The sequence below is a fragment of the Anolis carolinensis genome, chromosome 1 (assembly GCF_035594765.1).
Source record: "Anolis carolinensis isolate JA03-04 chromosome 1, rAnoCar3.1.pri, whole genome shotgun sequence".
Classification (NCBI taxonomy): Eukaryota; Metazoa; Chordata; class Lepidosauria; order Squamata; family Dactyloidae; genus Anolis; species Anolis carolinensis.
The window spans coordinates 155,576,069-155,589,348 of record NC_085841.1 but is presented as its reverse complement, the minus strand read 5'-3'; the positions used below and the strand labels follow the sequence as shown (position 1 = coordinate 155,589,348).

General features: G+C 43.7%; 1 protein-coding gene across 2 annotated transcripts in view; it reads left to right on the top strand.

Moving 5' to 3' along the window:
- The window catches only part of LOC103279911 (cysteine-rich venom protein pseudechetoxin-like), a 32,964-nt gene that overhangs the window by 620 nt on the left and 19,064 nt on the right, over window positions 1-13,280 (top strand). Inside the window, exons 2-3 of one of the 2 annotated variants that reach the window (XM_062984423.1) lie at window positions 3,234-3,332; window positions 5,652-5,713. In XM_062984423.1, the coding sequence (XP_062840493.1) occupies window positions 3,257-3,332; window positions 5,652-5,713 (138 nt within the window). In that variant the 5' untranslated portion in view covers window positions 3,234-3,256. Of the gene's footprint in view, window positions 1-2,160; window positions 2,395-3,233; window positions 3,333-5,651; window positions 5,714-13,280 lie in introns of those variants that run through there. The other variant, XM_062984428.1, reaches the window with a different exon arrangement.

Here is a 13,280-nt window from a genome sequence, read left to right as displayed (position 1 = left end):
TCAGTTGGAAGCCAGCATTAATGTTTCAGTTAATCACCCTAATTAGCATTGGAAAGTTTTGTCTCTTGCCTGAGGGGCATCCTTTGTTCAGTCATTAGCCGTCCTTGGGGCTCCTCTGCCCTCAGAGTGTTGCTTCCCATCTACTGTTTTGATTTTAGAGATTTTAATACTGGCAGCCAGATTTTGTTCATTTTCATGGTTTCCTCCTTTCTGTTGAAGTTGTCCATGTTGTTATCTTACAAATGATGTATTTTTTAAAATATAGCTGAAATTTTTTAAGAGATACATTGTGTCCTCATAGTTTTTGCTATCACAATATCTTTTATAAGAAGTTAGTTTAATCTCCGGTTTGCTAGTAAAACTGAATTACTGTGTCATAAAATGATGCATGTCTAAAAAGTGTGTCACCAACATTAAATGTTTGGGCATTATTCACTTATCACATTATGTTCCTTTTAGAAATCTTTGGTTGGTGAATACAATTGATGCTTTATTAAACTGTGAACTTTATAGGGTAAGGAATAAAATGAGAACTTTCTGTTCTGGAAGGAAAAGACAGACTCATACAGCTGAAAGAGACTACACGGGTCATTCGGTCCAACCCCCTGCCATGCAAGAACAAACAACATTTCCCCCTGGCAAATGGCCATCCAATCTCTGCTCACAACCTCAGGGAAAGAGCCTCCACCACACCCCGAGCCAGTATAATCCACTGCCAAACAGCTCTTATGTCAGGAAGTTCTTCCTATTGTTTAGGTGGAATCTCTTTTCCTGCAATTTGAATCAATTGCTCTATGTCCTAGCATCTAGAACAGCAGAAAACAAGCTTGCCTCCTCCTCAATGTGACACCCTTTCAAATATTTAAACATGGCAATCTGCCCCCCACCCCCACCCCATCCTTCTTTTCTCCTCATGGGACCTGGCTTCCAAATCTTTGTTTATATTTGTAGCCCTTCTCTGGATGCATTCCAGTTTGGTGATATCCTTCTTGAATTGTGATGTCTAGAATTGGACATTGTACTCTAGATAAACCATGACCAAAGCAGAATAGAGTGGAACAATTACCTTCCTCGATCTAAACACCGTACTTCTAGAATTGCATTGGCTTTTTTTAGCTGCTGTACTATTGACTCATGTTCATCGTGTGGTCTACTAAGGCCCCTAGATCCATTTCACATGTACCATTTTCAATCCAGGTGTCACCCTTCCTATATCTGTGCATTTCATTTTTATTGCCTAATCGTAGTCCCACCCTCCCTGCTCCCATTCCCACCCCATGACAGAAAATCCCCCCCCCCCTTATCAGAGCTGCCTGCTCATTACTTCCTGATTCTACATCATTCAAGAGGCAAAGGAGCTTGGGAAGCGTAACCCCCCAAACTGCTTTGTTCCCTGAATAGGGAAAAATAAGAAAGTAAAGAGCAGGCAGCACCAGTAAAGAGGAGGGGGCTTCTGTCATTTGCGGGGGGGGGGGGGGGGCAGGGATGCTGAGATCAGGAAGGCACTGCTATCCCACCTTCCTTAACTGCCCGAGCCTGGGGAGGATGGGGTGGCTATGGGACATGATCCTGGATCCCGCATGGGGATCTAGAATAGCAGAGTTTTGTAAAAAGGAAGAAACCATGAAAATGAACAAAATCTGGCTACCAGTATTACAAAACTCTAATATCAAAACAGTAGATGGGAACCAACACTCTGAGGGCAGAGGACAGCTATGACTGAACAAAGGATGCCCCCAGGCAAGAGACAAAAACCTTTCAAATGCTAATTAGGGTGATTAACTGAAACATTAATGCTGGCTTCCCAGTGACAAAGGACTCTTGCCACACCCTGGACTCTACACAGATATATATTCTTTCCTTTCCTTACTTAGTTTATCCATACCTCACAACCTCTGAGGATGCCTGCCATAGATGTGGGCGAAACGTCAGGAGAAAATACTTCTGGAACATGGCCACACAGCCCGAAAGACATACAACAACCCAGCTTACAGATTGTCTGTTTAATCATCCACTTTAAAGTCCTTCCAAGTTTCAATGTCAACTGACTGGGTGGTCCTCCTTTTCTCTCCTTTTAAAAGATGGAGACATTTGCCTTCCTCCTGTTTGCTGGAATTTCTCCTATTTTCCAGAGATTGCCATTAGTCCTGAAATTACTTCTGACAGTTATTTTTAATGCCCCTTGGGTGTGGTTCATCTGATTCTGGAGACTTAAATGCACCCATTCTTCATCTTTCCCTTCCTTTTCCTCCATTTACAAATCAGGTAGTGTTCCTACTCATTTACATTTACATAACAGGAAGAGTTCCAGTATATACATATGTTTATGCAGCGTAGGTCTTTCATACTGAGATCCTTTAGAAGAAACAGAAAAGACTTAGCATACGAAGGAAGGTAATGTAGGAAAGCATTCGTTTTTTACTCTTTTTGCGTACATTTCCAATAGACATCTCTCTCTCTCTCTCTCTCTCTTTATATATATATATATATACATATACACACACATACAGATAGTTCTTATATATAAAGACATGAATTACATTAGAAAATTAATCTACTGTTAGCCATACTATTAGAAGTCAAAGATTATACAGATAGCTGCAAGAAATATGACATTTTGTGTGGTAATCTGAGCTCTTTCATCCAGCTTCTTTTTCAGTGTTTTTAGGTTCCTGGTGAAATCTTCCTTTCAGTCAAGTATCTGCCCTCTTACACAGACTGATTGCTTGTCTATGCAGTTTTACACACAGCTTAGCATTGGGTTTTTTGTATTAATTTCTTGACTTACTGTTTTACCAACTTATTTTTAATATTATTATATGATTTTGGCTATCCACTTTAAGGTTTATGCATAATGTGCGGTATAACTCCCTAAAACCATTCGAATTTATACAATCAATCAATATTATCTTGATGTTATGGTATTTGATAAAAAGAGGCAACGATCATTCTGTTGTATAATCAGCAGAATTCACAGAGGAAATGGAATTAATGGAAATTATTTGTAAATCATTTGACTAGTATTAAGGTATATTTTGTTCATAATGGGGATGACCAGTTGAATACAAATGACACAATTATCAAGAATGTATTCTTTAAAATAATGGTAAAATGTCCCATTGAAGACAAAGATAAGGTAAAAGCAGAAGGTTGGCTATTAGCTGTTATTGACTACAACTTCTATCATTTCTCACTATTGGCTACTCTGGCTGGTGTTGATGGTTGGATTGCAGTCCAGTAACATTTGAAGGATTGTATGATTCCCATCCCTGAAGGAAATAAAGCAGATTGTCTTTGCATGAGTTATTCTAACATCAGAGTTTCTATTTCAGGTAAATAATTGAGAATGCAATTACCATCCCTCATATTATTGAATTATTAATATTATAATAATAATATACAATTTATTTATATTCCACTCTATCTCCCTGAGGAGACTCAGAGCAGATTACAACATACATGGACAGGCAAACATTCAATGCCTTCAATACAGTGGAATAACAATGGACCTCATCACATTAGAGCTTGGATCCACTTTAAATCCATTTAGGGAGGGGGCTTTAAACAGCTCAGCCAGACAGGCCCTGGGCCTCACCAAACTACAAATCCCAGAATTCTGCAGGAAGCAGAAACAGGATTGAAAGTGGATTCATGCTCTAGTGTGATGAGGCAAACAGAACAAAAGTAAAGGCTTCCCCTTTCATCTCCGGCTTTCTGGAGGCAGTGCTCAATTCTGGCCAAGGGGAGGTGCTCTTGTTCCATTTCCAAGCTGAGGAGCCTGTTGTCCATAGACACAGCCTGGTCATGTTTTGCTGTCATGGCTGCATGGGAGCCTTTATCCTCCTACCAAAGTGGTACCTATTGACCTACTCACATTTATATGTTTTCAAAGTGCTAGGTTGGCAAGAGCTAGGACTAACAACAGGAGCACACCCCAACCCACAGTTTCAAACTGTCAACCTTTAGGTCATCAGATCCAACAGTTCAATGGTTTAACCCATTGCACCAAGAATTAAGCTATCCAGTTTATGATTCTGGAAAAACCAACTTCTGCAATGAGAACATAACATGCAATACATTAGTAAAATGCAGCCTGCCATAGTATTAATGCTTATTATTCAGTGGTAAACCTATGATTAAAACTCTGTATCCACTCAACAAGAAACATTAGCCAGTCACTGATTATTCATTAGTTTAACCCTGTGATACCACATACCAGTTTAACCCTTGTGTATACCACATTCATATGGCGAGCACCGTGAGTACAATCAAATGACAGAGATATTTAAAGGCGTGTTTAACTATATCTCCTATTGAATTCAGTGGGAGTTTTAGGCCACAATCCTGTATACATTTATGTGGAAGTAAGCCCCAGGACTGCAAAATTCTTAATTTTTATTCACAGAGGCATATGAGCATATGAACAACTGTCTATGAAAAATGCTTCATATATTGCATTATTATTATTATTATTATTATTATTATTATTATTATTATTATTACTATTAGACACAACCTTGAGAGGACATTCCTATGAGAAACGATTGTGGGAAATGGGTATGCTTAGTCTGAAGAAGACAGAATTCACACTGGTGGAGGCATAAGCCTGTATACATTAATGTGGAAGCAAGCCCCAGTACTGCAAAAAAAATAATTAAAAAATTCACAGAGGCATATGAACAATTGTCTATGAAAAATGCCTCATGTGTTGCATTATTATTATTATTACTACTACTACTACCACTACTACTCACAACCTTGAGAGGCCATTCTTATGAGAAACAATTGTGGGAAATGGGTATGCTTAGGCTGAAGAAGACAGAATTGACACTGGTGGAGGCATAAGCCTCTGTCTGCTAGTTATTGCCTGGGAGACAACAGCCTCCTGTAGTGTGGATGCCCCTCCATCAACTCCATCTGGAGATCGTAGCTGTTCTTCTTCAGAGGGCCCATATTCTCCGTTTTCTGAATCACTGGCGTCTTCTCTCTCTTTATATATTTAGATGACATTGTGCAGAAGATGGGGCAAGCTTCATTTCTGCTGCTCTAGGGTAGGCCCTCAACCCATGGGCTGACATTCCAAGGAGATTCAGTGAAGCATGTTTCTGCTGAAGGTGCTGGGCTTTCTGATAAGGGTTTTAAGGTTGAGGCATATTTTAACTGGAGACATTTTGCACCAACCAGTGATTGGAGCAGATAACTCTTGGAGAGCCTTCAAACCATACGTCTGCCTGAACACCATTTTCAGAAAGACCTATTTTTCCTGGCAGTTTAAACTGACACATAACATGGACATTGTGAGCCATGAAAAGGATCAAGTTCACTACAATGTGAAACCAAGGGCTCTTCCACACAGCCATATAACTCAGAATATCAAGGTAGAACAACCCACAATATCTGTTTTGAACTGGAATATCTGAGTCCACACTGCCATATATCACAGTTCAAAGCAGATAATGTGAGATTTTATTCAGCTGTATAGAAGGGCCCCAAGAAAGTCACTTCACAAAGAGAAAAAAATGATGTATAAATCCAGCATAAGAGTTCTTATAATGGATTTACCATGGGATTGTAACAAATAGAAGTAAACATCGATAAACAATTGAATTAAAGATTCTGACTGCATCTGGTAATGTTTTTTGTTTCTCTAGAAATGCTTGTATCAATTTTCATTCTGTCTTTGGCAGTTATGGTGCAGCAATCTCTAGAACAGGTATGTGTTTTAAGACTTTTTTGGAATGTCAGCCAAACATAGTTTGACCAAGACCTATATTTACATATATAAAATATCTTTGGAAATATTTCTATTCATACTGTTGACTATGATGGGGCAATTATTTTAATCATTTTATAGGGATACATTACTGTATAGTGAGAAAATTGCTGGTACCACTTCTTCCTGTTATGCATTTTCTGGGATCTCATATCTACATTATAGGCCTGCTTTTGCCCCACTGCAGCCATTATTGGCCCTATATGCTTAAACCATGATGTTGGCAGGTAGGGTTGCTGATATCGACTGCTAACGCAAACAGGCTGTGTTGATGGGACAGCGACTTGGCAATTGTTGCTCTGCTTCCCTCAATTTCATTTCAACTATTAGTAAGACACTGATACATTTCCCCTTTTGGACCAATTGATGTTCATTTTGAGCAACTTTGGAAGGTTAAAGGGCTATTTTTTCACACCCTCCCAAGAAATTTGACCCACCTGCTATGTGGACAAATTGGAATCAGAATTAACTTTTAAGTCCATTTGTAACCAGTTTTTATAGTTGTGTGTGTAGTAGTAGTAGGCTTGTGCATTTCAGGTGAATCGCCATCTATTTCTGCTTCCCGGATACCGGAAGCCCCCCATGTCCGTTTTCCAGTGCCTCCTGAAAACGGGCACACTGCCGAATTGGCATTTTTGTTCCTCATCCAAAGAAAAAATGGTTCTTTTCAGCTCATTGGCGTCAATGGGGAACTTATGAGGCTTCCCTTTCCCCTGGAAGCCTTTCCTTTCTTCCCTTCCTGGGAGCTTGGGCTTCAGCAACAGTGTTAAGAAAGCACCCTATATCTAGCCCATTATGGCAGGGGGTCTTCCCACAGGCTCCCCTTCCATATCCTTCATTTAAAACAGCATCAGAGTTACCAATCTCTGGATCCTTTCCCTTCTGTTTATAGAGGACATGGGATTTAATGCTTCTCTCCCAGGGCCAGTGCCAGCAGCACACTATGCAGCTTTCCAACTTAGGCATTTTAAGGATGCCTAGGGAAGGAAGAGCAATGACTTGGAGCTCAGTGGAGCTATTCTCCCCTAGACTACCTTAAAAATCCCCTCTCTTGCCTGCAAGGCTGAATCTCCCTTCTGCTTGGGGTTTTGCTTCCTTAAAGCTGTTTCTACTCTAGAGGAGAGGAAGATGTCTCTTGTTTGCTGGGATTACTTTATTAATAATAATTATTATCTTTTAGAAGTATTTTCTGAAGGAGATGAAGGGAAAGAAAAAAAGAAGCTAAATGGGTGAAAGCCCCAAACATGTGCGCACCCCACCCACCGTTCCTCAGGTCCCCAACTCCCAGCCGGTCCCACTAAATAAAAAGAATCAGGAAAATAAAGGAAAATCAAAAAGATTCCACTGTGATGCTGAATAAGGGAGGAATAACCAAGACCAGCTCCCACTTGCTTTCACTGCAGGCAGGTTTTTGTACCGGGAGAGCCCTTACCATTAGGAGCTCCCAGAGGTACCTAAGGAAACATAATCTGTGCACAAGTCTAGTGTATAGGTCTAGAGATAAAAGTTTAAAGAAGAAAACTGTAGTGGGGTAACATTTCTGAGAATGATAATTGCTATGAAGCTCCCACTGGGGTCCCACACAGCTGAGTAAAATCCCAAATTATCTGCTTTAAACTGGAATATATGACAGCGTGGACTCAGATCTCCCAGTTCAAAGTAGATATTCCGGGTTATATGGCTATGTGGAAGGGCCCTGTGACATAGGAAAAGCTAAAGAGGATTCTATTTGCCTCCGAAATAGTATCTGATAGTGGATGTGGATGTGAAGAAATTAACCTAAAATAATTGATTTCCAGTTGGATTAGATAACTGATAATTGCAGACAATATCAAAACTTGGCATCCTGTAATCACCAAGTAGGAAATGTGTTATGATTGAGCCTCATGGCTCTGCTTCTGGCAGACGTGGACGTAAGACTCCTCGAGAGTCAGATACTCTCGAGGAGCGAGAAAGAAAGAGGCTGCGAGATATCTTTGCAGAACCATCTGACGAAGAATCTTTTAAGGGGTTCACGGAGAGAATGGAGGAAGAGCTGGTTAGCTCGGAAGAGGATGAGATGGATTGGACTCGGGTAAGGGAGGAGTTGGGTGCCACTGGCAATGATGGGATGGAGGATGATTGGGGACCTTCAGGATTAGACCCATGGACAAGCTGGAGGGATGGGACGGGATCCACAGCTGGGGATGCTGTGGGGCGTAGTCAGAGGTGTTCCAGCTCTGATGAGGAAAGTGATGAGGAAACGCCCGGGTTAAGGAGGGCAGCTGATAGTGATGAGGATTTGTAACTGGCATAAAATGAGGCTTGGGAGCAATTGCAAATTGCGTTGGGCAAGGTAATCTGGACGAACGCTTGGGATCTGTGTGGGACGCTTTCCTGAAGACTGGTGTGTTTTCGTGTGCTGATACGTAAGTTGTTTTGGAATTTGGGTTCAGACGGCGGGAGGAATTGTGTGGGCTTTTGTTTGTGCAAAACCTCTGCTTAATCTCAATAGCTTTGACCTTCCGTCGTCTTCTTGACGGACGCCATCTGCTACTCTGGATTTACGGACTGAAAACTGACTACGGGCTCGCTTTCTCCTATTGGACTTGGAAAACTGCAAACGTCTGATTCTGCCTCTCGACCTTCGGAACGAACTGGGACTACGCTACTGCTTCAATCCTTGGCTGCTGAGTTTGTATTGGAAATTTGCCTTGCTGTGTGAAGGAGTGACTCCTAGTTACTCAAAACATAGTGCTGGCAGCAGAGAGGCATCTGCTGCCAATTAGTTGCATTCTTTTGAACTCTTTGTTTCCCAGCTTCTGTTTGTTTATCCCCAGGCTGAAGCAAGCTGTTTTGATTTTACCCGGATTAAACTCCGGTTTAATCCGGTTTATCTTTTGAACGTTTTTCTTGCCCCTTTTTGTTTTTAAAGGCTAAAGTTGCCTTGCCCTTGTCTTTTACGGGCATTTTGAGTTCTGTAAATCCAATAAACTCTGTTATCTTTGATCTTGTGGCGTTCTGTCCTTGACAGATTGCCCAACGCCCATAAAAAAGTTTACTGCAGTAATAAATCTCGTCAGGAAGACGATGGATGAGTTAAAGGCTAAGTTTGACCAATTACAGGCGGCCTTTAACGTCAGTCAAGCAGCCCATGCTGTTAAAGGACATGTTTTGACCCCTGAACGCTTTGACGGATCCAGGTGCAAACTGCCAACTTTTTTGGCACAAGTTGAGCTTTATTTTTCTCAGCTCAGTGCTCATGCTTACCCTACGGACACTAGCAAGGTGGCATTTATTTTGAGTTTGTTGACTGGTCCTGCAGGACAATGGGCCACCAATTTGATTTTGGGAAATGACCCAGTCAAAGACAATTTGAATAATTTCAAGAAGCTTCTAACTGACACTTTTGGGGATCCCCTCCGTACGGAGAATGCTGGGTGGGCTCTGTATCGGTTGAAACAGGGAAAGGGGACTGTTTTGGATTACTTAAATAAGTTTAATTTGTACCGTCACCAGCTGGATTGGGGGGAAAATGCATTCATGCTTTTGTTTACTGCTGGTTTAAGTGATTACCTCCAGGACGAATTGGCACGCTTGGAGCCGGCTGAAAATTGGGATGCCTTAGTAGCTAAAGTGCTGCGTTTGGACGCCAGGTTCGAGTCCCGTAAGCACTCAAAAGCAATGTGTGCGCCACCTATGCATGTAACCAAGGCACCTGTGGTGATGGGGGAAGAGCCTATGGAGCTTGGGGTCTTTAAAAAGCTGTCTACTGAAGAAAAGAATCGTAGGAGGCAGCTGGGGTTGTGTTTGTACTGTGGGAATGCTGGGCATTTTGCCAAAAACTGTAATGTGAAACCTTCCCAGCTGTCGGGAAAAGGCCAGCCCTAGTGCGACGTGAGTCCAACGCATTAGGGCTTCTAAAGCAGTCAGCTGAGGGGAAGAAGCATGTTTTCGTACCCATTACGTTATCTGTTGGGGGAAAGGAACTTGTTTCTACTTTGGCACTGCTGGACTCAGGGGCTACGGTCTCTTACGTAGATATTGAGTTTGCTAGGAAGCATGGCATTCCTATAGTGCGCAAGGCATGCGACGTGTGGGTGGAAGGTGCGGATGGGAGACTATTGGAGACTGGGGTGGTTAACCATGAGACCTCAGCAGTAATGTGGGAAGTGCAGGGAGTAACGGGAACGTTTGTGTGGGATATTACGAGCTTGCCCAGATACGATGTGATCTTGGGGATGGATTGGCTAGCCGTAGTAAATCCACAAGTGGATTGGGTGGCACGTAAGCTGACCTTAAAGAGGCAGGGTTGTTGCACTCTGAATACTACTCAGCCTGATATGGAGGGAGTGCCTGATGAGTATGGGGAGTTCGCTGATGTATTCTGTAAAAAGGAAGCGGACAAGTTACCGCCGCATAGGCCGTATGATTGCGCCATTAAACTAGCGGAAGGTGCAAGATTGCCAGCGGGAAGGCTGTACGCCTTGACTGTACCGGAAAGGCAAGCTTTACGAGAGTTCCTAGATGAGAATTTAGCCAAGGGGTTTATTCGCCCATCTAGCTCTCCAACTGCGGCGCCGGTATTCTTTGTGGCCAAGAAGACTGGGGACCTTAGGTTGGTTTGCGACTATCGTATCCTTAACAAATACACCATTCGGGATAGGTACCCGCTACCTTTAATCTCGGAACTGCTATCAAGGGTGCAAGGGGCTAAGGTCTTTACCAAACTTGACCTGCGGGGGGCGTATAACTTAATCAGAATACGGGAAGGTGATGAATGGAAGACGGCATTTAACACGTGTTTCGGATGCCACGAGTTCCGAGTCATGCCTTTCGGACTTTGCAATGCGCCCGCGGTCTTCCAGAGGTTCATAAACGATGTGTTTAGGGACCTAATTGATCAATTTGTGGTAGTTTATTTGGATGATATCTTGATTTTTTCTAAGGACGAGAAAGAACATCGTCAGCATGTCAAGCAGGTTCTGCACCGCCTGCGGGCTAGTGGGCTCTTCGCCAAGGCTTCCAAGTGCGTCTTTCATGTGCCTGAAGTGGAGTTCCTAGGTCATGTAGTGTCAGGTAGGGAACTTAAAATGGACCCACATAAGGTTGACGCAGTCAACTCATGGCAGGAGCTCAAGACCAAGAAGGATGTGCAAAGGTTCTTAGGGTTCGCTAATTACTACCGGGAGTTTATCCCGAATTTTGCCAAGCTCACGGTGCCTTTGACGCAGCTCCTGCGTAAGAAACAGCCATTTGTGTGGGGGCGGGAAGCTCACGACGCGTTTTTGCAACTAAAATCTAGCTTTCAATCAGACAACATACTAACACACCCTGATGTAGACAAACCGTTCGTGGTAGAAGCGGACGCTTCTAGCTACGCGTTGGGGGCTGTATTGTCTCAGAAAGATTCTTCAGGGACCTTGCGTCCCTGTGGATTTTATTCGCGGCAACTAACACCATTTGAGCAGAACTATACCATATGGGAGAAGGAGTTGTTGGCGATTAAGGTGGCGTTTGAGGTGTGGCGGCACTGGCTAGAAGGGGCGCGACACCAAATCGTGGTCAGGTCTGATCATAAGAATTTGGAGCACTTGCAAACAGCTAAAAAGTTAAACCAGCGTCAAATCCGATGGGCTTTGTTTTTCTCCAGGTTTAACTTCAAGGTGCAATTTGTGGAAGGGAAGGCAAACTTGCGGGCCGATGCCTTGTCCCGCAAGCCGGAGTTTAAGACCAATGAGCAGGTAGTATGTCAAACCATCTTGCCTACTGCCTCTCTATGTGTTGTAGATAATGAGCCCGGGTTACATGACCAGATCATTGAGGCTCAAAGAGAAGATGTGTGGACTCAGGAACAACTCATGCTGTTGTCAGCAGGTAACTGTACAATACTGCCTCACCTACAAGACCAAGACGGAGTATTGGTACGCAGGGGGCAGGTCTATGTACCAGTGGGGGCCCTCAGGTTAGAGGTAATTAGAGCCCACCATGATGAACCCATGGCTGGGCACTTTGGCAGATTCAAGACCGTGCAGCTCATTACCAGGAGCTACTGGTGGCCAAAGATGCGGCAAGACATTCTGCGCTTTTGTGACAGCTGCGCTGTTTGCCAGCAGAGTAAGACGCCTGTTGGGCGCCCTAGAGGGTTGTTGTCGTCTCTACCTGTTCCTGAGAGGCCATGGCAAATCATTTCCATGGATTTCATTTCAGATTTGCCTAAGTCTGGGGGTTATACTTGTATTTGGGTGGTGGTGGATTTATTTAGCAAGCTGGCTCATTTTATTCCTTGTTCGACCATTCCGGCGGCCCCTACGTTGGCCTTATTGTTTACTAAGCACATCTACCGTTTGCACGGAGCTCCTGAGGTGATTATTTCGGATAGGGCTCCACAATTTGTGTCACACTTTTGGAAACACTTCCATGAGTGCTTAGGTACTAAGTTAAACGTCTCTTCAGCATTTCATCCGCAAACGGATGGTCAGTCGGAACGGGTTAATGGGCTCTTAGAGCAATATTTACGTTGTTTTTGTTTAGATCAACCCACTGCTTGGGTGAAGTGGCTACCGGTGGCGGAGTTTGCTTACAACAATGCGGTGCACACGTCTAGTCAGCATACGCCATTTGAACTGACTTATGGTTTTCACCCACGGGGAGGTGTGGCGCCGTCGACCAATGTGGTCTCTTCTGACCCTGTGTACCGCTCCTCGGAAATGGCTGCGTTGCATGATGTTGCCCGTCGCTTACTGTTGGAAGCTAAGGCAACGCAAAAGACTCAGGCCGATCGCCGCAGGCAGGCAGGGGAGGAGTTGGAAGAAGGGGATTTGGTGTGGTTGTCTTCCAAGCATATTAAACAGGCTGGGGGAAAGTTTGCGCCTCGGTATTTGGGTCCCTTTCCTATAGTTAAAAAGATCTCTTCCGTTGCGTTTCGTTTGCGTTTACCGTCTAGTTTAAAGGTCCATCCAGTGTTCCATCGTTCGCTGTTGAAATTGGATACCTCCAGTCGTCGTAATGCTATAGCGGAGGATATCACTGCCACCTCTCCGCCTTCGGGGGAGGAGGCCTTTGTGAGAGGGGATAGTGTTATGATTGAGCCTCATGGCTCTGCTTCTGGCAGACGTGGACGTAAGACTCCTCGAGAGTCAGATACTCTCGAGAAGCGAGAAAGAAAGAGGCTGCGAGATATCTTTGCAGAACCATCTGACAAAGAATCTTTTAAGGGGTTCACGGAGAGAATGGAGGAAGAGCTGGTTAGCTCGGAAGAGGATGAGATGGATTGGACTCGGGTAAGGGAGGAGTTGGGTGCCACTGGCAATGATGAGATGGAGGATGATTGGGGACCTTCAGGATTAGACCCATGGACAAGCTGGAGGGATGGGACGGGATCCACAGCTGGGGATGCTGTGGGGCGTAGTCAGAGGTGTTCCAGCTCTGATGAGGAAAGTGATGAGGAAACGCCCGGGTTAAGGAGGGCAGCTGATAGTGATGAGGATTTGTAACTGGCATAAAATGAGGCTTGGGAGCAATTGCA